The 26,081-nt window shown below is 39.8% G+C and overlaps 1 protein-coding gene across 5 annotated transcripts in view; it reads right to left on the bottom strand.

Moving 5' to 3' along the window:
• Window positions 1–25,377, bottom strand: part of CIB2 (calcium and integrin binding family member 2) — a 41,899-nt gene extending 16,522 nt beyond the window's left edge. For 2 of the 5 annotated variants that reach the window (XM_068204450.1, XM_068204449.1), the window contains exons 1-3: window positions 20,038–20,458; window positions 10,109–10,143; window positions 793–904 (exon numbers count right to left, since the gene is read on the bottom strand). In XM_068204450.1, the coding sequence (XP_068060551.1) occupies window positions 793–904; window positions 10,109–10,143; window positions 20,038–20,088 (198 nt within the window). In that variant the 5' untranslated portion in view covers window positions 20,089–20,458. Of the gene's footprint in view, window positions 1–792; window positions 909–3,265; window positions 3,475–10,108; window positions 10,144–20,037; window positions 20,462–25,284 lie in introns of those variants that run through there. The other 3 variants (XR_011003919.1, XR_011003917.1, XR_011003918.1) reach the window with 3 other exon arrangements.
• Between the last annotated feature and the right edge of the window lie 704 nt (window positions 25,378–26,081).

Genomic DNA, 26,081 nt, shown 5'->3' with positions numbered 1-26,081 from the left:
AGCTTAATAATGCTTCACACAGCTATCAGATTGAATGCATAATTGTTTCCACATTATAGTAATTTATAGACATCAATTGACTAGCATACATAAAAAATAGACTGTGTGACAAAACACAACATAATTCTATGAAGTGTTTAAAAATAAATGCTAAATAAGTGCTAAATGCACATTTATCCTGTTAAAACCATAAATCATTAAATTGTTGAATTGAGAATAAAAACAAATAGTGTCTCTTTTTTTTTTTTTTCCCACTGATTGCCTTATACCTACTGCTTCTCTCATTTGCAGTTACATGGACTGTTTCTCCATTTCCTACCATGTAATGTCCCCATGAAAATGAAAACTCCTGATAATTAAGAAAAATAATATTTATTGTGCTCAGGTAGCCGAGAAAAAAGGGGAAAACCTTTACTTTTTATTAGCAATATTCTGCACACTGCTAGCAAATTTCCTACAAACAGACTGAGATAAGAACTTCAGATTTCTAAGCAGCTCTTCACACAGAGATCCCTGTGGGTACATGACTTCTGTGGGGAATATACACAAAGAGCAAAGATTGCTACATTTATTTCCTATTCATTTCTTTTAACATCTACCCTAACTATCTCTACAAGAAAGACATTCACCTGAATATTTTCTAGTTTCTGGAGCTGTTTTTGCCCTTGAACAATAACAGGAAGGGGAAGACCTCAGCATGCCACAGCACTTCTGGATACCAATTTTGGAAAAAAGTCTGGCAGATGAGCTACAGAAGTTAAGATACAGTTTGCAAGCAGTCAAAAGTGATACCTTCAGCTCAGGCATGTTTATTATAAGCTGCATAGGTAGTTTAACATCTGGGTCCTTTGTGTAGTCCATGGGCACAACGTTTGGTGCCATTTCATGGTATCGGCCGTGCAACCTGTAAACAAGCAGAAACAAACAGTCAATAACCAATTTTAAATAACCAATTCCATTCAGACAGTAATCAGGTACAAATTTGTCTTGCAGCTCTAATCATTGGTTTTAGTGTACAAGTCTGAGCCCACCAAATTCCTGTCTTTCTGAAAAAAAGAGGGCTTTGATGCAGCATCCAGCATAACTGCTACCAACAGCCACGTGTCTCTTGAGGTCTGTAACTGAGCAGTTTTACACTGTGTGTATGTAACATTTAGGCTCTGCCAGGTACGTGCACAGAAGGCCTGAACCAAGGCACGTATTACAAAATGCAATTCTTATCATATGTGGAAGTTAAGTCTTACACCTAATTCATAAACTGCTTAGGACAGAAAGTGCCCCCTTTGTCATGTCCGATGTATTAACACAGTGTATTCTGATCTCTCAGTAGGGCATATGTACTACTTGTATACATTATAAAGCCGTATGTTGTGACTTATTTTCCTTTTAACAAAAAATCCTGCCTGCTCACCAGGCATACTAACAATTACATATAGAGATTACGGTGTTTTAACAGCAGAATATAAACAAAACAGTAATACAGGAAGAAATGCCTCAGCAACCCCTTCATTTCCGCAGCTTTACCTGCAGCAGCACCGCACCCAACTGAACTACTTCAGGTTCCTGTGTGTAAATAAACTCAAAAACTAGGATAAAATCATCTACAGGCATCTGTTTTCTTATGACAATGATGTGCCACAAAGAACACATAAAATGAAACACAGAAACACATTTTTTCTGCATTGTAGTAAACTGATGTCTTCATCCTGCACAGCAATATTTTGTGCCGTACCAGAAACTGGATATCCACTATCTCAGCACATTTCAGCTGCTTACCACAGCTCATCCTGACATTTCATAAATACTGTGTAATTCAAGATGCAATAGCCATTTCCCTCTCTAGCAATTGATTTCTCCATTGTAAATAGCTAAAAAGATGCTTCTAAATACAACAGAAAAATTAACTTTAAAGTGCTTAAAAAGAAAAACTTAAAGCAAAACTTTCAAGTCCAACGTCCATCTATGGGTTACCTAATTTTTAAAAAGCTAGAATACTGAAATGGTGTTCTAGTCTTCAAGAAAATTAAGCATTCATTATTGGCAAAACTTGACCATTGTGAACAACATTCAGAAGTTCAGGAGCTGATAATCCCTGCTTATTTTAACTGCCAAGATTTCATTCTTTATCTAATATTAGACTTGTCTCTTTATAACGTGCAATATCAGCACAAAGTAAACCTGTCACTTCTTGCTGACAGAATTCACTATCTTGTCCACAGAAATTGCAATCTATTTATACTGAAGTTCAGCCATACTTTTTGGCGGCTGAAAGATGGATACAGCTCCCAACTCTAGACTAGACTCTGACAGAATTATCTGGAAGGCAGGTGCTGCACACAGAAACATGCAGGTAACTAACTGCAGATTTGAGGGCAGCTCTCATACCCTGTTTTCCTCCCAACTAATTTTGCTGTTAATTCACCAAATCGGTCAAAGATCTGTGGATGTAAGAGCTTTCTACCTGAGTGGATTTCACACTAAAGCATCCAAATGATGTAGGAAGTGACTCTGATCTAACTCCTGCAAACTAAATTACAGCAATAAAACACATCTTCCACATGCTCTTATCTGCAAGGATCCAGTAACTCTATTTGTAATAGCCTTATCACACAGCATGATTAGCATTTAAGACCATGAAAAAAGCCATAAGATTTCCCTATACCAAACACATAGTATGTTGCACTTACTCCATTATCCTTCAAAATAAAAACCAAAAACCCCAACCAATCGAACAACCACAAAAGACAGTAATACCTTTTCCTTCTGTAAGATCTTGATACTGGCAGGTTCTTAAGGGACACTATGTACTGTTTTATAATAAACTGGATTGCCAGTATCACATAATGGATTTTGTAGAAAAAAATAAAAGACCTGCTTCAGCCTCTTAACAGGATGCCAAGAAAACCACCTGTCATAAGGAGCACAGTCCTTTTTGCTGGAGGTCCACCAAAACTCCCGTTTAGTTGAATAACTTACATTGCATTGGGAGAGTACTTACTTTTTGGCAAGGAAACAATACATCTGATCAATTACTCTGTAACACAATGTAAAGCTCAGTAGACATCGGGGTTATTTACACCCATAATCCTCATGCCTGTATGCAATACCTCACTACACCTTGTAGTGTTGTGCACTATGACAAATCAGTAATCACTTCCCAAATGCTGTTGTCAATGCTGACTATTGTCTCATCTCTCTCAATAACATTAATTCCTAACTACAAATAGAAATAAAGCTCTGGTAGAGGCTCTGATACTTCTTCTGTTTTGGAGAAGCAGAAGGCTCTTCAGGTGACCTGAACACATAAGAGCAGTTGTGACCTAGAGGAAAGGCTTTTTGTCCTTTTTACTCAGCATGCCCTTCACAAAAATCATGTCAGAAAACAATCTCAAGCCTCTTTATCTGTCCTTGACACAGAAACATTTATGTCTTGTCAGGGAGGTAATATAAGGTTTTGCAGTGCTGTCTGAATACATAGATTTGGAAAAGCTGCCATCATCATACAGAGACCATCATGTACATTCAGAAGCCCAAGACCAGCCTCACTGTCTTTGCAGCAATAACTACTACAGATCCTGCAGCTGTATTTCCTTTAAAAGATTCTTTTGGATGCATGCAGAAGCATTTTCCTGTTCCTGGATGTGCTCTCTTTGTCAGCAGGACTCCTTATTAACTTTGTATGGAACTAGGAAATGAAAAATTGGCAGTGTCTTCCCTGCCACAAATGAGAGTGGGAGGGAATGTGGTGATAAATTTAACGGCAAATTTCAGTAACTGATGATGCTCTGTCCCCACAGGTACTGGTATATGTTCATGCTTCATGTACAACATTCAAGGATTAAGGCTGTGATTCTGTATAATTTTAATCCAGTCTAAGCCCAGACTGCTGATCTGCCCTTGCAGAAATTTGAAGCCCACCAGCTACTCACATTCCTTATATAAGCACTAACATTTAAGAATGTGCAGTGAGGTTCAGGGAACTGATGTGTTTGAAAATGAAGACATTATCACAGTTAGCTCCTTGAGGTTACTGAAGCAGTTGTGACAGCAGTGGAAGAAAATGGGGGTTTAATTTTTCTATTAAATTAATCAATAAAGGCAGAACAAGACTTACTCCTGTAGACAGCAGTTGTTTTAAAATCAACTCAGCTGCCCATCAACCAGTGAAAACCAAAAGTGCTGCATTCAGAAAAAATCCCACAACACCGTTTTATCCCCACAGCCTACTTTTGATTGATGATAACTTTCATTTTACTACTTCAGATCTTTTATGTGGCAAAAAAAGTAGGTCAGAGTCTGTTCCCACTTCTCAAGGGTGAAGCATCCTAGAGTCAGCAAAGATGACACTGTGGGAATTTGCTGGATACAGTTTGGGATGCCTCCAAACTTACATCAGAGCCTCCTGCTCTACCTGAATAGATCTGAAAAAAGAGATTTCTAAGCTTGCACCCTGCAGCAACCATTTAAATTCACTACTGAGCTTTGGGAGGGAGTCAGACTGTACCCAAGGTCACCAGTCTGTGTGTTTAAACAAAGAGCAGCTCTTCCTTGGCCTGGTGTACATTCATCTCCACCATTAAATGTAGTGACAACACATTACAGCTGGCTGAGCTGCCTTTTTAACAGGAACTCTGCACTGAAGGAGTGCTGAAAACAAAATATAAAAGCTTGCAATGGCTCATTGATTAAAAATAAGTAGAGGCTTTAAAGTGGCCTTTAGAAATTAATAAACATCTTCCCAGTTTGGGCCCCACAGCAACAGTCATTTGATTTATGCTGTAAGGAGAAAACATTTTTATTCAGCAATATATATCTTATTTATTCCTAAGTAAAAGGGATGCATTCAAAGACTTATACATTACCCTCAAGACCATCTCAAAGGGTAAATTCTTAATTGTTCTGCATGTTCAGAAAAAAAATAGCAAATGGCTTAATTAGAGCAATGAAAGCAGGCAGTGAGTGCTGGTGGACAGTCCCACCATGGGTTCACAGGAGCTATGGCACGACCTGACCATACACTGGTTGTGCAGGATGGAACAACCTGTGCCTGCAGCAAGACCAGAAGTGCACAGCTGCTGTTCAGTTGTACTTTTGGTTATTCACCACAGAGCTATAGGCTCCTGTCCAGATACCAGAGCTGAATGGAACAGCTGGAGAAGGACAGAGAAGAATTCACCACTCCAGAGATCAGCAGGAGAATTGACAAGTCAACATAAAGCCCTGGAAAGAGGCAGGTATCAGCAATCAGCCTTTCCAAGCACCTGAGATGGCTGGAAGTAAAAGAAGCAGCAGCATTCAAGATGGGATTGCACAGAAGGCAGCACAGAATGCACTGATGGGAACTGATTTACAACCCTTGCTACAGAGGCTGTAGCCCTGTACTGATGCAAATCAGTGAACTGCACATGCTCTCTTGTCCTGCAGTCCTTTAATGGACAGCTGGGGAACAGGGCCAGACAGACCAAAACGTACAAGTCTGCCATACAGGGAGAAAAAGCTGCTATAGCTCAAAAATAAGGAGGTTCTTTAATCTGAGGCTGTGAAACTAAGGAAGGAGGGGCCTTCAGGGCAAATGAAAAAATACTTGGAGGGTCTTAGATTTATGCCATACTTGCACAAACTGTTTTTGCAACAATAAATGTTAAATGTTACACATGGCAACGGAAGCATAAATCGCTATGCCACACAATTCCTCAGTGAATTATTGCTTCCAAGGATTGCAAGAGGTTAGAACAGTCTGTTAGAGAAGGTGGTCTACCATGTGAAGCTGAAACCAAAAAGACAGGAAACATGATACAAGAAAATTCAGTCAGAAACTGAAACCACAACTCACTGAATTGCCACAGTTTGACAAACAGATAAAGAACAAAAGACAGAAACACAAGCAGAAAGAGTTGAAAGTTGAAGGAATTCTGTTACTGATATGCCTTTTCCCTTTTATGCTTTCCAGTCGAAGTTATTTTCATTGTACCAATAAAATACAGTAACTGGGCACTGAAATCATATTTCTAAAAAGGCAGCAGAATAAGATGAGAGAAAAAAGTGGATAGATGAATCTTCTGCTAGTTTTAATTAGCATGTAAAGTATTTATTCATCTTTACAATGCAAAATGAAGCAGCACAAATTAAAGAGAATACTACAAAAATATCCTCCCAAATCATCTATAGTAAAATTAAAAAGAAGTTGTGAGAAATGTTTTTGGCAGACAATTTATAATACATTTATTCTAAATCTAGTCATAGTTAGGAAAACTCTGACTTCCAATATATATACCCTACTGTTCCCAGACCTACATGATGCATAGTGAGTATAGATAAGAACACTTTATAATGTTTTTCCTTCCTTGAAGCGCCACTCAAACCCCTGCTCACAGGCATCTTTTCTGCTGGTGGTTCCAAGAATCACAGCATGACTGAGGTTGCAAGGAACTCCTGAGATGAACTGGTGCAACCTCCTGCCCAGCAAGGGCACCCGGAGTAGGCTGCCACGTCCAGATGGCTTTTGAGTATCTCAAAGGCTGGAGATTCCACAATCTGCTCAGACAGCCTGTTCCAGTGCTTGGTCACCCGCAAAGTGCTTCCCTATGTTCAGCCAGAACCTCCTGTGTTTCTGTCTGTACCCTCTGCCCCTTTTCCTGGCACGGCCCTCTGTCTCCTTTGCAGCCTCCTCATATGAGAGAGTCCTCAGTCCCCTATCCATCTCAATGGCCCTTTGCCAGACACTGGAGCAGCTGTACTGGGGAGCCCAGAACTGGACACAGTACAGCAGCACTCCAGACTCCATACAGATCAACACTGACAAGGATTCTCTCCTCTCACAAGCCTTAGCAAAACAGGTACAATCTGACTAAAATATAATACAGGAAAAGTCTATGGTACGGAAATACAGGGACTGTCTAAAACCCTTTTTTTTTTTTTTTTCTTTCTTTTTCATTCATAAAGGATACAGAAACATTTTTAACAACAAGAATAGTAACATAATTAACAAGAAGATCAACAGTAGCTTCAGGATATATGTTCTTTGTATATGTAGATTCTTGCCTAAAACTCAGGAAGATTCCCAAGGATAGAGAGCTCCCCTAAATTAATTCTTTTGGCTGATGCATATTCCTCCAAAGCTGACAACAGGGCATTTCCCCTTTCTGCATACAAAACTTCAAACTCTTTAAAAGAAAAACAGGAGTTATTTTGTAACTCCTCCCTCCATTTGTGTAGCAACTTGCTCCACAGCAAGCTGCCTCCCATGCAGTTTGCTGCATTTGCTCCCTTATAAGGAAGCTTTCCAGACACTTGAAGGAAACCACTGCTTAATTTTCTGTCAGATTTCAGATTTAAAATCCAACATTTAGCTGGATTGGCTAGAAGGGCTCCTGTCACCTCACCTTTCATCCATCAAGAACAAGCCATGAAACAGGCAGAGAAGAAAAGGCAACAGAAGGACTATTTTTCTTCTACCTAAAGGTTCCAAGGTTTGGTGATGTCCTAATGGTGTCCAGCTTGGTCACTTAGTGCCATATTCCCCTGGCAGTTGCCTAAGTGAAGTGACTCTCAAGCAATACAACTTGAATTGACACTTTTGTGCTTTTTGGCTAGGACAGACATCCAAAAACACCTGCATTTGAGTGCTTGTTTGGGTGCCAAACTGTACCAGTCTACAGGGAGAAGCAGAAACAGATGGGCTAATGAACAGTTAAGCATTATTGCTAGAGTAAAAGCTTGCCAGAAAATCAGATTTGTAAAACTGAGTAAGAGAAATAATGCCTTATGAGAGATAACTCAACCGTTTGTTCCCCTTTACAATCACAAGAGAGGCACGTTATACAAACAGGTTAATTGCTGTAACTAAAGTGGTTTCCCAACTTTTCTTCACATTATTTTTCTTCTTTTTATTCCTGTATCTCTCTACAGGAGGTTTTCCAGGATAACAAATCTTTTCAAACAGTGATGACCAAAACTGGACAGTCTATTCCTACTGAGGTCACAGTACTGCTGACTGGAATTTTCTAAACACTGCTGAGGCTAATGCATTTTAGAAATGCATTTCTCTTTTTTGCAAGAGCATTGTGGGGGTGGTGTTGTTAAAATGATACTCACTTTGCTCAGATCACTAACCCCCCAGCCCATTTTTTGGATACACTCCATTCTGCACTTGCAAATTTTTTCTCCGTTCTTAGGACTTGAGTGTGTGGATTTTCTTTTGCTCATTTTGATTCTAGTAATTTCTCTAACATACTGAGTACTGTTGAAAAAGCTAATCTTGATCTTTATGGCATCTGCAACTCACTTCACCTCAATGTTTCTTACCATTCTCATCAATTTTCTATGTTCGGGAGTATTTTGACCAAGAGTTCAGTGCACTTACACAAGTAGAAAAGGACTAACACAAACTGGAATATGTAGAAGTCTTTACCAAAATAAAGACATGTTGCAACTGCTTCTTTTCTCTGTCTTACAAAAGCAGATACTCACAAGAAGATTTGCTTTTAATAAATCTGCAGTGGCTGTCTCTGAGCATGCATTAAGTTCTAGGCACTTACAGACTGATTGTCTACCAGTGGGTTCTGGCATCTCTCCATGCAGAAAAATTGTGTCCTGAAGCTACACACATTGGTCTAAATTTCCACATTCTCCTTAAGAAAACTGGGGCATGTTTTCAAAGCCCTACCACCACCAAAGCAACCAGTAACAGCTCTAAAAATTTGTCAACTGTCCTATGAATATTATAGATAATGTTTGGAGTCAGTGGTAACATAAATATGTCTACAATAACCTACATTCTTTAATATGTGCCCCCATGACTGAATGCTCATAGCTGCGATCAGCACTTCCAAAAATTAACCATCGTTAGCCAAGACTTAGGAGTGTATTTTGGTTTTCTGGTGATAAACAGCTACCAGACACCAATAGTGAGCTGTAGTTTTTATTTTCCTCTTTCACCAGGCACACTTGCCTCTGCTGCAGTCTTACTTTATATTTTTTCCTAGATCCATTTTCAGTATTTTATGTTAAACTTTTCTTCACTTTAAATTAATAAATTGTACTGTTTTCTAATAATTTGCATATTATCCACACTCAGATTACTAATAAAAAAATATGTCTTCAACTCCTCTTACCATAGCCTGTATTTATGCTGACTTGAGCTGCTGCTGACACCAAAGCCTTGCACTCTAAAGTCAGTGTGTATGTCAATCTAACATCTTACTGGTAGGGAAATGCTCTCCTCATTTTCAGTTGCATTTGCTTGTTGTGGCTCTCATGCCAGCTTTGGCACTCATCTGATCCTTCAGAGAGCTGATTCAGCTTATTAAACCAGCAGAAAATAGATTTACTGTTGTTTGGGGTTTTGATGGACTACTTTCCCTGTAGGGACAGATAAAAACACTTAGCCCGTTTCACCTAATTGCAATCTCATGCTGGTTTACATCAGTTTATAGCAATCTAAATTGAAGCTGCCATAGTCATTCCTTCATCCCCACCTACACAACAGTCATTAACAGCCATGGAAATGGATGGTGAGACAGGGATTTCTTCTTTTTTCTTTTTGTAAGGATGCTCCTTGTTGGATCATCTCACTGAAGTCAGCAGCTGTACAAGAAATTCAGTTCAGCCTAAAGAGGACTCAACCTGCATTTCCTCCATATCAGCCCTGTGAGCATCCTGCAGGGTAAGTAAGTGCCCAGCAGTACCTGGCTGCCCCTTCACTGAGACAGGGAGATGCTAAATCAGTAAATGCTAATTAACCAGGGGGTCATAACCCATTTTACTCCTGCTCACTAAAACTTTACCTCAGACATGTAGAAACAACTCTGGATTCTACACTGACTGCAAGATGTGCCCTCGCTGGTATCATTGAGCAGAAAAGCAGCAAATTCCTTTCATACAAGTCACTGGCTCAACCTTAAAAGAGTCTATGACAGCCACTTTAAGCTAATCACTACCTTATGACAATTATACATTATAAGTGTATCTTAAATCTAACACTACTCTATTCTATACTATTAATTCCTGCAGAGTAACAGGCTTTATCTGGTTTCCTCACAAGTCAGATAAAAAGATTTAGCTCCTTCCACATGGATCACGAAGGAGAAATTTGAAACAATTTACTTACCGAAGGATTTCCTTCCGAGTGAAGAACGTGCAATCCTGTTAAAGAAACAAAATGTGTCATTGTACTACAGAAATATTGAAAACAACTTCAAAGAGTTATTTCTCAACCTTTTGAAAGGAAACTCAGATCTGACAGAGAAACATTAAAGATGCCGTTTGGGTGCCATCAACATTTGACTCAGAAAGCAATATACACTATGAAATTACAGAAATATTTCAAGGACAGGCCTATCAGTAAAAAGAATAATATTGATAATGTGATAGTTCAGGAGGGAAAAACAGGTTGCTGAGATACTTCTCTAATGTGGAATGACCAGACCAGAAACAAAATTAAATCTAAAATAGAAGGTATATGCCAAAAGTATTCAATAAAAGAATATGGAAAACTACAAACAACAATCTGTTGTTGATGACAAAAACTATCTTCTTACTTTAAGCATCCCCCTGCTGGAGACAACAGGTTTAATAATAAAATTATATAGTTATTTATTAGTTATTAACCCTTTTTGCTAACAATCAGTTTGCACTTTGGTCACTTTGCTGAAGGCTGCAAACTCCTCTATTTTAGGAGCATGGGTAAATGGATAGCCCCTGCCCTGAATAGCAGCAAACCATTCAGCTCTCCATGTGCTATCACAGAACTAGAAATAACTAAAATGCAAAAGTAGAGCTTGCTGAACTTGAGAGAAGAGCATAGAAGCATTCACTTGCGTTCTAAATGGCTCCGTGATGTGACTGAATTGGCATTGGTTTATTTCACTTCATGAACACCTCTGTTATACTAGAATTCAAACACTTCACCAAAGAATCAGAATATGAGCAGCAGCAGAGTTTGCATTTCATGCATTGCTACTTCAGTCACAAAAAAAGATATAATTTCAGGTGCTGCGAGGAAACAATAATCAGTCTCATCCCATTCAGAAACAATCCCCTAATCTCCACTCTTACCTAGTGTGTATTTAATGGAACTTCTGCCCTGCATCCAAGACTAGGAACACTAGTGGTAATGAAATATTTGATAATCAGTTGAGAACATCATTCTTCAATTCAGAGAATATGCAACTTGATCTTAGAGTCAGCTCCTGAGGGTGTACATATAGGGGACAACCACCAACACAGAGAATTCTTCCTGATTACCCACCTCTCTCATGGCCCATGTGATGTGGCAGGGCATTTGCCTAACCATTCAGGTCTTTGTAGTTTTCCTCCTTTAATGGAAAGATATTTAGAATAGATCATCTTTGAAAATCAGCTTGTGACAAGATAACAGTATCAGACTTGGTAAGTCATACTTAAAGGGTACTTTCTCTCTACAAGTCCTGCCCTTCAGTCAACCAGTGAAAAAGTATTTTTTCTCAAGCTGAGACTCATTGGGGCTAAATGCCTCCTTCTTCCAAGGAGGGGAGAAGCAAAGGATCCCTGGTGGCAGAAGCAAACAGCCTGTCTCAGGTGTCCAGGAACGCGATCAGTGCCGCAGGTATCAATTATTGAGCTGCCTTGCTCTCCTCCATACAAAGTGACTGGAGCAGCAGCTCTTCCTTCAGTGGATTGTGCAGTTACAAGGCCCAGGAGGAAGTGCCTTGGGAGCTGCTGACACTGATATCACATTGCCTGCAACTGCACAAAGTGACATTGGAGCCAGCTGGTCAAGTCTTCCTTAATTCCACACAATCAACACAGTCAAACTGTCACTTAAGGATGCTTCATTTACTAAGAAAGGGCAGGTGTAATCTCACAAATAATTGTAATGCCCTCAGCAGCAATCATCTGTAATTATACAGGCTAGGGAAAACAGTAGCCACGTAACTAGAAAGCTGTCAGGGAAGCGATATACAATTGGAAACAAAGATTAAAAGGAACTTAAGACTTTACCTTGCAAAAGTCCTGCAAAAATGCTATTGGAAGAAATTAGGCCAGATAATAAACCATCTTTGTTGACAGTCAACACATTTTTTATATTTTATTCTGAGTTGCATCATGACGTTGATAACAAACACTGCTGCCTGCCTGTTTTTTGATCAACAAGTTTTTTACTAATGTAACCTAAACCCCCCTAATACTGAAAACCTCTATAGCAGAAGCAGTTGCAACTATCTACCTGACCACTATTACTGACAGCTCTATTTCAATTACACCTGCCAATTGGATGGAATTGTCAGGGATGAAGGGTGCCAAAAAAATATATTAAGAATGGTTTCACACTTAAGAGAGATCTTAAAGCTACTCAGGGTCAAAGCACCACAAACTCAGTGTGACCTGGCCTATACTCTTGATCCAGCCAGATGATACCACCTATGAGACAATTTACCGTAAAAAAAGCCTGTCTGGTATCAAATGGCAAGTGCAAAACCACAGCTCCAAGTGACCTCTGATAGGGAAGTCCAGCCATCCCTCTTGCTTCTCCCACCTTTTTATTTCTGCCTGTTCCTTTATGCAGACTTCACCTTGATGAGCAGTATAACTGCATCAGAGAACTCTAAAGGAAGAAACTAATGTGTTTGTAAATGAACTTAGCAATAATGGACACATTTTCAGCTTGGATCATTTCCTTTTAATGACTTGGAATATAGCGTTGGCAGTACTGGTACAAGAGACGAAGGTGAAACAAGTATCTATTGATGGCAGGAAAGGGTTGCAGGACTGAGTTAATTTTCCTTTGTGTTTTTTTTTTTTTTTTTTAAATCACAGCCCTCAGTTGGATTAAAATCATGATGGAAAAAAGGTCTAAGTAACATAATTATAAAATCACATTTTATAGTTGCTGAAACTTCAGCAATTAAATTCCAATTTAATTAAAGACTTTTGGTCAAAGAAACACGGAGGTGAATCATCCAATTTTCTTCTGGCTACTTCATTCATACAGAAAAATACATAATGAAAGGCAATAAATAGTAAATTAACATGTTAAATTCACTCTCTCATAAGGAAAGGTGAAGTGGGCTCTGGAAAGCATTTATCATTTATGTACATGATAACTTTGATTTTCCTGCAAGCCAGAGGTATCATGGAACACATTTGCTTTTTTTGTGGACTGTATTTGTGTTTACTAGGAGCACAAAAAGAAACCTGTCTGTTCTGTCTGGACACTAAAATGTCTGGGAGTCCTGCTAGAAAAGCAGAAACTGAATACGAAACAAACATTACCAGAGTTTTCATAATTCTTATCAGTTCAACATTACTGGCAAGAATTGATCCTGGGAATTACTGCCTTTATTTCTAGTGTTATACAATGGTCTGAAAGAATTCTGCTAACAGCAGGCCCTTGGGGCTTTAGCTTCTTGAGAACAGAGGCTTTGCCTTGACAGGTCACCTCTTCTAGCCCCTGAGAACAAACATGCACCTTTTCCAAGATCAACTCTCCCACTCAGTCTGTCCTTGTGCCCTTAATAATCAAGTAAATTAGAAGTCCAGCATGGGATCACTGATGGTTGTTTGGAGGTAAGATACCACTAAAACAAATCTGCAATTATCTACTTAACATCTTGTAACAAAGTGAATAAAACCAAGCAAACAGAAAATAAATTTCCCATTGATTTCTATGAGATCATGACCTTGTATAATGGAACTTGATTCTTAAAGTTAGCATTTAGATGGCTTAACTGCTTCTTAAAATACTTTGCAGAGAGAAGAGGCAGACAGCTGGTGTATTTAGGTTCCACAGGTAGCTTGGCTCATGGCTGATAATTGGACTTTTTGCAAGTCACTCAGCATTGCTTGTAAAACACAGTTAACAGTCTCTGCTCTTAAAACATAATTTTTATAGCAGAGCAGCATGCACATGCTGTTAGTTTTATTCTTTTATTTCCTATGTCAGATGAATGCAGATTTGGGACAGAACAGACTGAAATATGGTGGTCCACCACTTTGTGTAGTTGTCTGCAGGACTTGACTGCAAACTCCTTGGTTGGTTCTGCTTTTTTTGAATTCTACAGTGATTTGAACAAAGCAAAAAAGGAGAGAGAGATGCTCTGACAATGCTGCTACTTAACTGAATGTAGGGTGTCCATCCAGCACACCAGGAGGTGTGGCTCCACTCAGCCCACATGCCAGCTGTTCTGGGGATGGATTGCCAGTTCCCAAGAGCAGCACACAACTTATGAATGGCAGCAGAGTCCAGTGAATGGGAGGTTACCAATCACCACCCCCAGAAACAAGTACTGTGCATAAAGCACAGCTCTAAAACAAATCTAATTTCATGGTGGTCCGCAAAACATTCCTCTACAAAACAAAAGCTGGAGAAATGAACAACAGAATGAAAGAATAGAAATACTCAAATATGCTGTGAAACAGTATTTCTGAAAGCCATTAAATGCATATTTCTCATCTAAGACAATACATATCTATTCTGCTTTGTATATGTATAGTTTCATAAGGTCAGGTTTACTTTGATCCTGCAATAGCTTCATTGGAAACTTTTATAGATACAAAAATAATATAAATCAGTCTGTCTCGATTGAGTAAGAAACCACACTGACTCTCCAGAAGGCTGGTTTGCATAGTACAGCACATCTTTACTTTGGGACCTCTTTTATACGTTGTTCCCATACAGATAGACCTGGTTGGTCAATTAATCAATACATTTCACCTGACTGGCTAATTAACAAGACCCCTTTCTTATAAACAATATTTGAGAAAAATAAGAAAACAGAGTAAGAAAACACTACCTGCAGGTTGTTTATGATAATGAGCTATCATTGTTTATATTCAACTCCCTAAAGTCTCCCAGGCCGATTCTGGGAAAACTTATCTAGTTTTCTCACTCTCTAACCAGGTTGTCACATCCACATCAGTCTTATAAAATCACTGCAATTAAAAAAAAAAAAAAACCCAAACAAGACAGCCTCAAAGATCATGCAGATACTGTAAACAATATAGCTATCTGAGAGAGCAGCTCTTAAAAAATGCTAACTATTGGATGCTGCAGCACCTTAAAAGGTTATATTTAAAGCAAATTACTGTAAAGATTTCCTTTCTAAAATCACAAATGACGTTTTGTACTGTGCCAAAGTACAAAATATGTGTAAGAGCATTTAATCGAAACACCATATTATCCTGTGACGCAACCAAGAATCTGGTACCAGACAGAAGCTAATGAACTCTTATATAAGATCTATTATTAACTCTTGTTCTAGTAATATTACAACATTTTACAATTAGTAATTTAACTACATTTTACAAAACGCAATACTTCTGTTCTACATTCCACACAGCTAAGACTGGCATGGAGTTATGCATGACTGAATCTGCAAGATATTTATGTATTTTCATCACTGTTAGTGTATAAAGACTTAACAGAGTCAATGAGTTAAAACTGCTGTTTGCATCAGAACACCAAAGAAAATTTTACCACACAGCTCATCCTTACTTGTCATCATATATACTTCACAATTACACCCAAACCAACCAAAACACCCATGGAGTTTCAGAAGGAAAAAATCTGCACCTGTAAGAACTGGTTTACTTATTCATAAGGCAACAGGAATATAAAAACAAGTCAGACATTAGCAAGGACTCAAAAAAGCAAACTGCCAACAAAAGTAATTTTGTTCAATCTACAGATGCACCAAATAGTAACGCAAAACAAGAACCTGACCTAAGGATATTTTCACAAAAAACTTGCTCCATTGTTATGCTACTTTTACTTGCACAATTACAGCAATACTGTATCAAATGATAAATACTTTTTACAGAAGATCCTGAGGAACCTATGAATGCACTTCTGGTATTCTTGCAAAGGGTTAATTTTCCAAGACCCTGGATGAAGTCTGGATGGCTTTTTAAAAGACAGCTTGATGAACCTGTTTTACTTCACAAATGGTGTTTCTTGACAGATCATAACTTGTTTAATTCTGCACAATTCTCATGAAATATAGTCGAATTGCACTTTGACATAAATTTTGATAAAAGGAAAAAAGTAAGCTCTGCAATAGAGAAATTATTGTGTAAAAGAAGAAAGTCATTACTTCATCATAATATATTGTATTGCAGTATTGCCCATAAGACTGCCAGGGTAAACATCAGTTTGTTTTGAGACTGCATTAAATAATGCAGAGTAAATAATACTATTAATGAACAAATACAAATGGCTTGCAACAAAAACAGCAATATGCCTTATAATCTCTAGGTTCTAGAAAGGAAATAAAAGAAACAAACAAAAGGATCACTGAATTTATACTGAATTCAGATCTCTTGATTCAAGTAATCCCAGAAAAGGAAATTAGTTTGACTGAACAGTGTAGGAGTTTGTCCACAGCCAAAGTACAGTTTCTCTGCATTTCCTACTCAATATAATTGTTTTACAGTTAGAAATGCTAAGCATTGAGGTGAATAAATGGCTCTGAATTAATAAATAAGTTGTTTTACAGCATACTTGTGTTTTCCATTGCTTCAAGCATCTGTATACACTCAAAACACCCTAAAATTTCAGTTAATTTTCTTTTCTCAAGATGAGATTTGACCTCCAAAATCTGTAGGCAGCTTTTAAAACCTTAATTTTAAAATGTTCGTTTATTGCAATAAAATCCATCTTTCTTGGCTGTCAATACTTACCTTTTCCCTCACCAGACCTTGGTTAGGTTACCTTCACACTTTCTGTATTAAAAAATCCCTCAACAACCAAAAGCCCCATTCACAAATGAAACCTAAAACCATAGCCAGAACTCTAAGGGCATAAGAATCATAAATGCCCAGTAAAATTCCTTTTCTTACAAGGTCAGTATTTTAAATTATGTGAATCTCTATGAGCAACCCAATGCTAGCAAAAGCCTAATTTGCAAAACATTTCACTAATCTTATGAAAATGTAAAGAGCTGCCAACAAGAACACTATCATAATAACAGGTGATATGATCTTAATAGCAGGTGTTACGATAAGGTGTTAGACTGGAAAGCTGCAAATCTCCTTTCTTTACTTCACATCTACCTACTTGATTTATTTTTTTTTTTTTAAAGCTGAATGATTTAGTATTATCAAGTTCTATTACAGGTCTCTTGTACGAACAGTTTCAACTGTCTACCAGTCTTAATGAAGAGCATTCAAAAAACTTGTCTATTGAAAACACTGAGGTCATCCTGTGGGTGACCACGTTTACAATTCTTTAGTTTAAAGTTGAAAGTTCTGCTAACAACTGACTCTTCAATATGACAATTTACATGGAAAAAAGGTGCATACACAGGTTTTTCAGAAGGTTTTAGATAAATAAAACAATTTGATTTATTTTATTTAATTAATATTACACTAATGATCTGAGATTTATGTATGCTAGCTTTTCAAGCAGGTGATTTTTCTACAGCTTAATCTTCACTCTCTAAAGCAAAGCCACTTGCACAGGTTTTACCATACTTTAGGCACATGAACTTCTCATTTTTTCACCTCATAGAGTCTTTCACGGAACAAGCACATAAAACACAAGGAATTTAAAAAAAATTATAAAAATTTTCCTCCTTAAAAAATATTAGGTGCTATAAGCTCAAAGCAATTTGTATGAAAGAAATAATAGAAGGTATAACCAGATAATACAATGTCCAGAAATATATTTCAATAAAGAAATTATAAGTCTAACCATGAGCTGAGTGAGGTTTTGAACAGTCTACCAATAGGAACTGTGAGGAAGTAAAAAAAAAAGAACAACCAAGATATATTTTACAAAAAAGATTGACACTTTTTCTTCTGAATGCTGATACCATGAACACTGTACTACTGTTCATAGTATCACTGGACCACTGTTGTAAGGAGTACAGAACTAACTCACAGACACATAAATTCATGAGAAACTGCTTTAGGAAAAAAAAAAGACTCAATGATCAGTTTATAAAAGCAATTTATATGGAGATGCCTTCCTGGTCACTGGGGTACAGATGTGCACAACAGACTGTTGCAAAGTGGACTGTGGTACACGGTGTTTTACTTTGGCCCACGGTTTAGAGACCCTGGTAACTCAGCTGCAGGCTCAAGACATGAAAAACCTGAACTAAAAAAATTATGGAAACATTGCCCCAGTCTTCCTTTTTCTATTCTGAAGAAATTCCACAAATGAGAAGAAAGCAGGTAAGATGGCAAATTCCAACTCAAACAGCTCAACTTACAAACTGCTGACTCCTCCAGGATGCTGTGGAGAGGCAAGAGCTCTCTGTGTGGGTGGCTCCAGCAGCCAGCCCAGGATCTTTTTTTTTTAAAGACACAAGAAATGCAAAACTAATAGATCAGAGGCAAATAACCATCAAAATTATGTCTTTATCTGATTCTTCACAGCATGAGGCTAACGCTCCTTCCTGACAAATTCTGCAGGTCAGTTATTGTCCTGAAACCTGTTATTTTATGGTACTAGTCAAAAATCGTCTAGCTCTACACTAATGAACTACAAGTCTGCCTGTAATAGAGAAATCCCAAAGGCAACTCAATCCACTGGGCCAAACTCCTGCCAGGCTTTGAGATCAATTACCCAGCATTATGAAAGGCAGGGGCTGCAAAAGCCATTAGAGAGGCAATTTCTACATGAAGAGCACTGAATTAGGGATGACATTTCAGCTTTTGCATTTGCCAGTTTATGTCAAGAGGATAACATTAATTACATTTGGATTTTGTTTTGTTTCACTGCAGTTGTGCTCTGTTCTGTGTTCATTTCTATTGTTAGTAGGGAGACTGGTGCTTTACAGATCTTTGATTTCTCTCTCGCCTATCCAGCAGGGATGTGAAAAAAGCTTTTTTGGATCTTGGACTGCTATGTCTAATATCATTAACTTAGATTAATACATTACAGACTGCTGGTGAGAAGTGTGACAAAGTGGAAATGAAGAAGGCCACTGTCATATTTCCTACAATGACAAAAAAACCCCACTAGGTATTTATAAAAGCATTTATTTTATGCCTTACTTCCAGTGTGGGATAATGGTTGAAAGCATTTAAGCATATACAGCTGGCCTCACTCCATGTCTCAATATTTACACCTGTGACAAGTCCATGTTAGCAGTGACTTGAAATAAAATTAGTAACTAAAATAATAGATTCTACTTCAATAGTTTAAATCTTTAGATCACAAAGGTTAAATGTTATTAAGTTACCCAGTGCCTTAAGGGTCTGTATCTGTCCCTTGGTTATCACAAGATAAACTAAATCTTGATTTCCTGTGCTGCCAATTCAATGTTTGTCACTTCATGTAGGAGAACAGAGCAATGCAGCCAGCCCTGGCTGCCTCTCTTAAAAAGAAGTCAGCTGCCTCCTTCTTGAGCACACTTCTACTCAATGCTTTGCTTCACTGTATTTTCAGAAACTTGTTCAAGATGCCCATTGTGCAGACAGCTTCCTGAAATCCATTTCAGTGAGATCTGCAGTGTGCTGAAATATATCTAAAAACAGGGAATCCTTTTTCTTTTTTTACCCTATTTAAAAGCAGTTTATGCAATGTTAAATAAATAAAGAAGTACCAAGTTATCCCTGACATAAAAGGCATACTTACTTATGATGAGGTAAGAAACTGCTTTCCAGGAGTGGATACAAGTATAACGACACCTACTCTGGAATTACACTAAGGATGTTTCTCTGACTTATCCTTAGGAGAAGTGAATTTAAACAGGATTTGGTTTTTTTTTTTCCTTTCCGCTCTATTGTCAGCAAAAGGCATTGGGGAGAGAAGGTGCTACACTTTTGTCAAGCTAGTCACAATCTTTATTTTGCTTCTTAGTTCAGACACTGAGGATGTGACCCTTCTCCCTCTATACAGAGAGGGAATTAAATTAATATATTCAACAACCCAGCCTTAGAACATTGTTACAGCTGCTGAAAGGAACAGTAGAATATATACATGCAGGTTACAAAGAAAGTTTTCAATTATATTGGGAAAAAAACCCACTCCCTAAACCAAACAAAAACTCAAATCATAAACATACGTAGATTACTCCCTTTCATCCCCTAATGCAAACCAAGATATCTTACCTGGTAGGCATCTAGCTGTTCATCAGTAAATATCGTTTGCTTATTACCCATCTTAAATGAGGAATTCTTCCTCTCTGCAAATGCATCCCATTAGAAGTGGCTGGATTCCTCTGTATTGCAGGCATTTAGAGCACGTATACTCCGTGAGCGTGCTGAAAAAATCCCAGAGCCTGCATTGAACTGGTTTGGACTGCACCTGCCCGGTGAGGAAGGACACAGACTGGGAAATCTTTGCAAAGGCTTGACTGGAGTGTGCCAGGAAGGAAAGTGTTAAAATCACAGGCAGGTGTCGTGCAAAAACAGGGATACCAATCTGCCCCTTTTCAGATGTTTTTCTAAGAGGCATACGGAGCTTTTATAACCCAAACCCCGAGCAGCCGCTCCCAGAGAACGCAGCTCTCTCTTGCCTCGGGGTCTCACTCAGAGCGCTCCTCACGGCACCTCCAGGCTTTGGAGCAGCTCTGCGTCAGCCAGTGGCGCTGGGCAGCGCAGCCGTATTGCCAGACACCCCAGCCAGCCTGGGAGCAGCGGAGCGCACAGGCATCGCACACAGAGCCCAGCCTGCTCTGCGAGCTGCCCTGCCCGCCCCGGGCTGCCCGGGGAGCGCTGCTGGGTGCAGCCTCACGGTGCCCTCACGGCCCTACTCCCGCACCAGGTGCCGCGGGAGCTCCGCAGGAAATACTCGTGTCTACACCGTGCCTAGCGAGGATGTGAGTTCACCCCCAAAGGTACCAAACTGCCGGTTACAGCAGTGAACACAAGGACTCCTTCGCACATTAACCAAATTTTTAAAAGTCAGCAAGATTGAAGTAGTTAAACAGACGCTGTCCTGCCTCCTTCGGCTCAAGCAAGCACAGCTGGGAAGCAAAAAGCTCTACCACAGCCTACAGCAAAAGCAGAACGTGCCAGTAGAGGGCTCACTGTGTGTTTTAGCGCACCACAAGCCTACTGACGGGAAAGTAAAAAAACAAAAGAGCATCTATGAGAAGCAGACAGACAAAATCACATTATCTAACGTCTGCAGAAGGATAAGCTCTTATAACAGCAGCAGGAAGAAGTCTGAGTGAGAAAGGATGGCAACGGGGAAGAAGGACCCATTATAAGCTCACTTTCCATTCAGGCACATTGGAACAGGACAGGGTAAAATTTCCAACTTCCTTATTTGTAGTCTGCCAACAGTCATTATTTCTTCATCAAGATAGCAAGTTTAATAAAAACACTTTGAGAATTATTGTGTGCTTTTCCCTACAGCTTCTAACGATCCTGGCCTGATAGCAAGATTGGATAATAGGAGTTCACTTTACCTTGGCATGTAAGAACAAACATTTAGAAGTAATAGTGAAAGCAAATATATTGTATACATAGTAAAAATATCCTATGAAGTATGTTGGATATGTAGTAAAAACATTCTACAAAGTGCTGAACCACAGACTGTTGTAAGAGATGGCTTATTCAAATTATAACATTCAGAAATGCAGGTTTGATTATCTGCAAACCATCACTGCCCTGAGCTACAAAAATTACAAGGTATATCCCATACACAAAATAAATGCCTTGGGATGACAATGTTGGCAATAAGACTTATTAGCAATAAGCAAACATCAGAATTGCAACATCAAAGAAATGCATTCTAGCAATAGAGCATATTGCAGCAGTTTCAGAATAAGAGAGAAGTTACAGTAGTAAGGAAAATACAAACAGAATTATTTACCATCAAACCAAGACAGCAGCAATATCTGTTGAAATATCATACAGTTGTACTCACTGTCACATGGCAAAACTGATCTCTGTTTTCCCAGCAACTAGTGGGTTTTTTTAACTTTTCCCTGGTGTGTAATAGCATTGGATTCCAATTACGTTCCAAAAAGTTCTCCACAGGTAAGTCAGAACATTAAAAAGAATTTTTAAAAATCTGCAAAATACAGTATTTCAAATTTTTTTACATCAAAAAACCAACAGTCTATAAGGGTACCTTGAGACTAAGAACTTGCACTGTTCTGAAAGTTCTTACCTGTCCTCAACTCTGAATGAGCTCCATCGTTGGCTTTAGTGGTTATATGTATAATCAGCATACATGCTGCTCTGGTGCTACTGAAATGAATGCAAGAGATAACAGCTGCTCTCAATCAGACCAGGCCAATACTTAGGCAAGTGATTTGCATGAAATGGCATTCCATTCACAGCCACCTACTTCAAGCTGCCCATCTATGCAATCAGATTAAATATAAATGGCCAAATTACTGCTAATGTCATTATACAGAAGTTAATTGGCAGCAGGGGTGGATTTGGCTCCATATCTTTTAATCTTGTGATCTATACGTTTAACAGTATTCCTACAGTGAAAAGCTGACATCCCAGCTCTTCATTTTTCACCTGTTTTTCTATTCCTGGCTGCTTCCCCTATACCCTAGATGACACACACACCAGAAAGTCTCTATCTTTTGAATCAAAATAACAATAGTAAAATAGCAGCAGAGCTTAATGGAAAGCATTAACTAGGTAGGGTTTACTTGTGGTTACAATGTAGGCCAGAGGATTCAGATATAACTGCTAAGGTTTACACTATACCAGCTAGCTCTTCTTAAGCATATCACAGTGGTAACTACATCTCAATGCACAATTACCTTGCTGTGCTAATTGGGTAAAATTTAAAGACAGTATAATACACAAAGTCTTTTTCACTCCTATTTGTTTGTACATGTCAAAGTTCAGATGATCTTCCAGTTCACTCTTCTGGACTTCTATCTGTTTCTATTTATCAAAGATTACCTTATTTGCCAGTTGGGTGTTAAGTAAACTTACAGCCAGCATGTTGCTGCAACAAATCTATAATTTTCAATGTGCACAGCAAGAACTGACCTTAAATACTACCAGTACCACCACATTTCACTGTATTTCAGTTTTTAGAAAACTGTTTGCCAAATCAAGTAGTTTTAAGCTATTAGAAATAGATAACAAATGTCTTGCAATAGGTTGCAGATAAAGTTTTGTAAGGAGGACAGTATATCTAGAATAGTCTTGCCATCGTACCAGAGACAATTGTTAAATAGGCCCTGCTCATCTGCTTCAGAAGTTTAAATCCCAGAGCAGGAAATACTCTGTTACTCATGCACCCCAGTGTAGTACTGGACAGCAAGATGGGTGTCAGCTGCAATGGCCTCAGCTGACCACAGCTGCAGGAGTTTATTTCCACAGCTACAGCTCAGGCAGTGGGACACACCAGGCTGGCAGCTCCACACAGCCTTTGGTGCAGGTTTCTCTGCTGTGAAGTGCTGCAAGCCCTGGCTGTCACAGCAGGTGATGGATCTGATTTATTAGGAGAGGCATAAGTGTAATGAGCTCCTCTGTAAATTATGCAGTGAGAACGTGAAGGTGGTTTAAGTATAAACTCTAACCCCTCACCAAAGGAGGCTCAAGCGACTCTCAACAGACCACTTTACCGCAATGGGATCCACACAGAGTTTTAACAATCACATTCCACATCTGCTGCTTTCACATATTGGTTTGCTACAGCTTTTAGTAGGGAAGAAAAGAACCTAAGAAATTTCACACCCATTACACCACGTATTCCAACAACTTCCCTCTCACACAGATATTTCATTGCAGAATAACTGTTCATAAAGAGTTACTTTGTTAGCAAAAAGAACAGTTTTGATTCAGAGGGGCTGCCTATACATTTATTCTGTTATTACCTTGCACAAGTCCTTAGGGCCCACTGCTACTGCAGGTGTAAGTAACTGTGATCACTACTTGCAATGGGAGAAGTTCTATCCTCCACTGATACTGTAAAAATCCCCCTGAGTTTTTGGGTTTTGTTTTATTTACTGGAAAGCTATTCAAAATTCTGTTTGCATAAAGAAAAAATAACATTCACCTTATACAGCTGCTGTGGAGCTAAAAAAAAAAGTTCCTTAAAGATGCTACGGAGCTACAAAATCATACAATTGCACAAACTATAAATAAAAAATGAATTGTAAATACACAGTTATGAAAACATAAAATATGTGAAAACTTACAGTTTTTGCTACTGCAGTGGGTTAAAAAGTTGTTTTTCCAACACATGGTGGATGGGAGGATGCTCAGATCCCACTAAATTTGTCTGGAAGTGATATCCTGTGAGAGAAGGCTTCATGGGCTTGAGCTCTGTTTGAGGAATGAATAAACAGCTTGAGAAACATGCAACACTCATGTCTCTCAAACTAGGAAAAGCTGCCGACTTCGCTGAGGAGCAGGAACTTTCTAGGGAGTTTTAATGCTAAAGAAAATAAACAGAAAGGAAAACCTTGTGTGAAAATGTGTTGGTTTTATGATCTTATCTATCTAGCTTAAAAATACACTATGTTAGAAAAGGAAGGCTTCTGAGTGCATTTTGTTAAGCCTAATTTATCCATAATGAATAGAAATCACCTTTTTTTTTTTTAAAGGTGTTTTACACAAGGCAATGTCTTGCCTCAGGGACAAAATAATAAAAGTAATGGTTGCCTTAGCGAGCTAAATGTAATATAATGAATTTTCCCATAGGGAGTGACAATAAAGTGATCACTAGGGGAAAGGCAGTATTGTTGTCTCCTCACAGGTACTATTTTCTTAAGCAAAATAACTACTCATGGGTTTATTATTGTCTTGTGCAGCCCTTCTCAGAACAGATCCAAGCCAGCCACTGTTAACGCCTTATTACTGTAGCATTATTATGGTAACACCCACAAGACATAGACAAATGGGTGTTGAAAATGCGTAGAAGAATTCTCAACAATATCTCCCCTCCCTCCAATTTTTAATCCAAGTGCAACCTAACAATGTAGATGCAGATACAGTCACAAACACAAGAAAGCAACACGAATCTGTTCGCTATGTATATAGTTACCAATACTGAGCCAAGTAACTGGAAAGTCTGCTAGTAATCTACTAACTCTATCACCAAAAACTGGTACACAGTCTGAGACAAACCTCACATTTCTATGTTGCCAAGTGTACGAAAGGTAGGAGAAGTTTTTAAAAGCGGCCATTCCCAGAGGTATGACCTCAAACTGCCATACTTGTAGCTCGGTGCTTCACTCTCCTGCCGCCCCCAGCGCTAGTGACGAGCCCGTGCGCCCTGCCCGGGGCGCGCCAGCTCCGCGGCTCCGTGAAGCAGCGGCGCGGCCCGGCCGGCGCTGCCGGGGACGGGCACTGCAGCCTCAGGGCCCCTCAAACCCCCGCCGCTCCTCCAGCCGACACACCAGCAGCTTTTAAAAATGAGACAAGTACCTCAGAAATGAGGGCAAAAAGAAGTTTTAAATTGTCCCGAATTCAACAGCTTTGTTTTTAATACTTTAAAGTACATGGGCTTAGGAGGCTTCTTATCTACTTCAACAAAAATCTGGCGTCTTTCTTAACAACTATTTTTTTCCCATAAACGACCCGCATCCTCCGGCGGCACCAGGCCGTCCGCCCCAGCGGCTCCCGCACCGGGAGCAGGAGCTCCCCGGCAGCCCCTCCACCGCGCCGCGGGATGAGAGCCGGGCAAGGAGGCTCGGACCGCGTCAGGCAGAGACAGGAGGGGGCTGAGGGGCCGGGGAAGGAGGCTCGCACCGCGTCAGGCAGAGACAGGAGGGGGCTGAGGGGCCGGGGAAGGAGGCTCGCACCGCGTCAGGCAGAGACAGGAGGGGGCTGAGGGGCCGGGGAAGGAGGCTCGCACCGCCTCAGGCAGAGACAGGAGGGGGCTGAGGGGCCGGGGAAGGAGGCTCGCACCGCCTCAGGCAGCGGCGGGCGGGCTGAGGGGCCGGGGAAGGAGGCTCGCACCGCCTCAGGCAGCGGCGGGCGAGCTGAGGGGCCGGGGAAGGAGGCTCGCACCGCCTCAGGCAGCGGCGGGCGAGCTGAGGGGCCGGGGAAGGAGGCTCGCACCGCCTCAGGCAGCGGCGGGCGAGCTAAGGGGCCGGGGAAGGAGGCTCGCACCGCCTCAGACAGCGGCGGGCGAGCTGAGGGGCCGGGGAAGGAGGCTCGCACCGCCTCAGGCAGCGGCGGGCGGGGGCTGAGGGGCCGCGGGCGCTGCCGCAGCGGCGGTC

This window comes from Anomalospiza imberbis, chromosome 13 (assembly GCF_031753505.1).
Source record: "Anomalospiza imberbis isolate Cuckoo-Finch-1a 21T00152 chromosome 13, ASM3175350v1, whole genome shotgun sequence".
NCBI classification, from domain to species: Eukaryota; Metazoa; Chordata; class Aves; order Passeriformes; family Viduidae; genus Anomalospiza; species Anomalospiza imberbis.
This window is presented reverse-complemented; position numbering and strand designations above follow the sequence as displayed.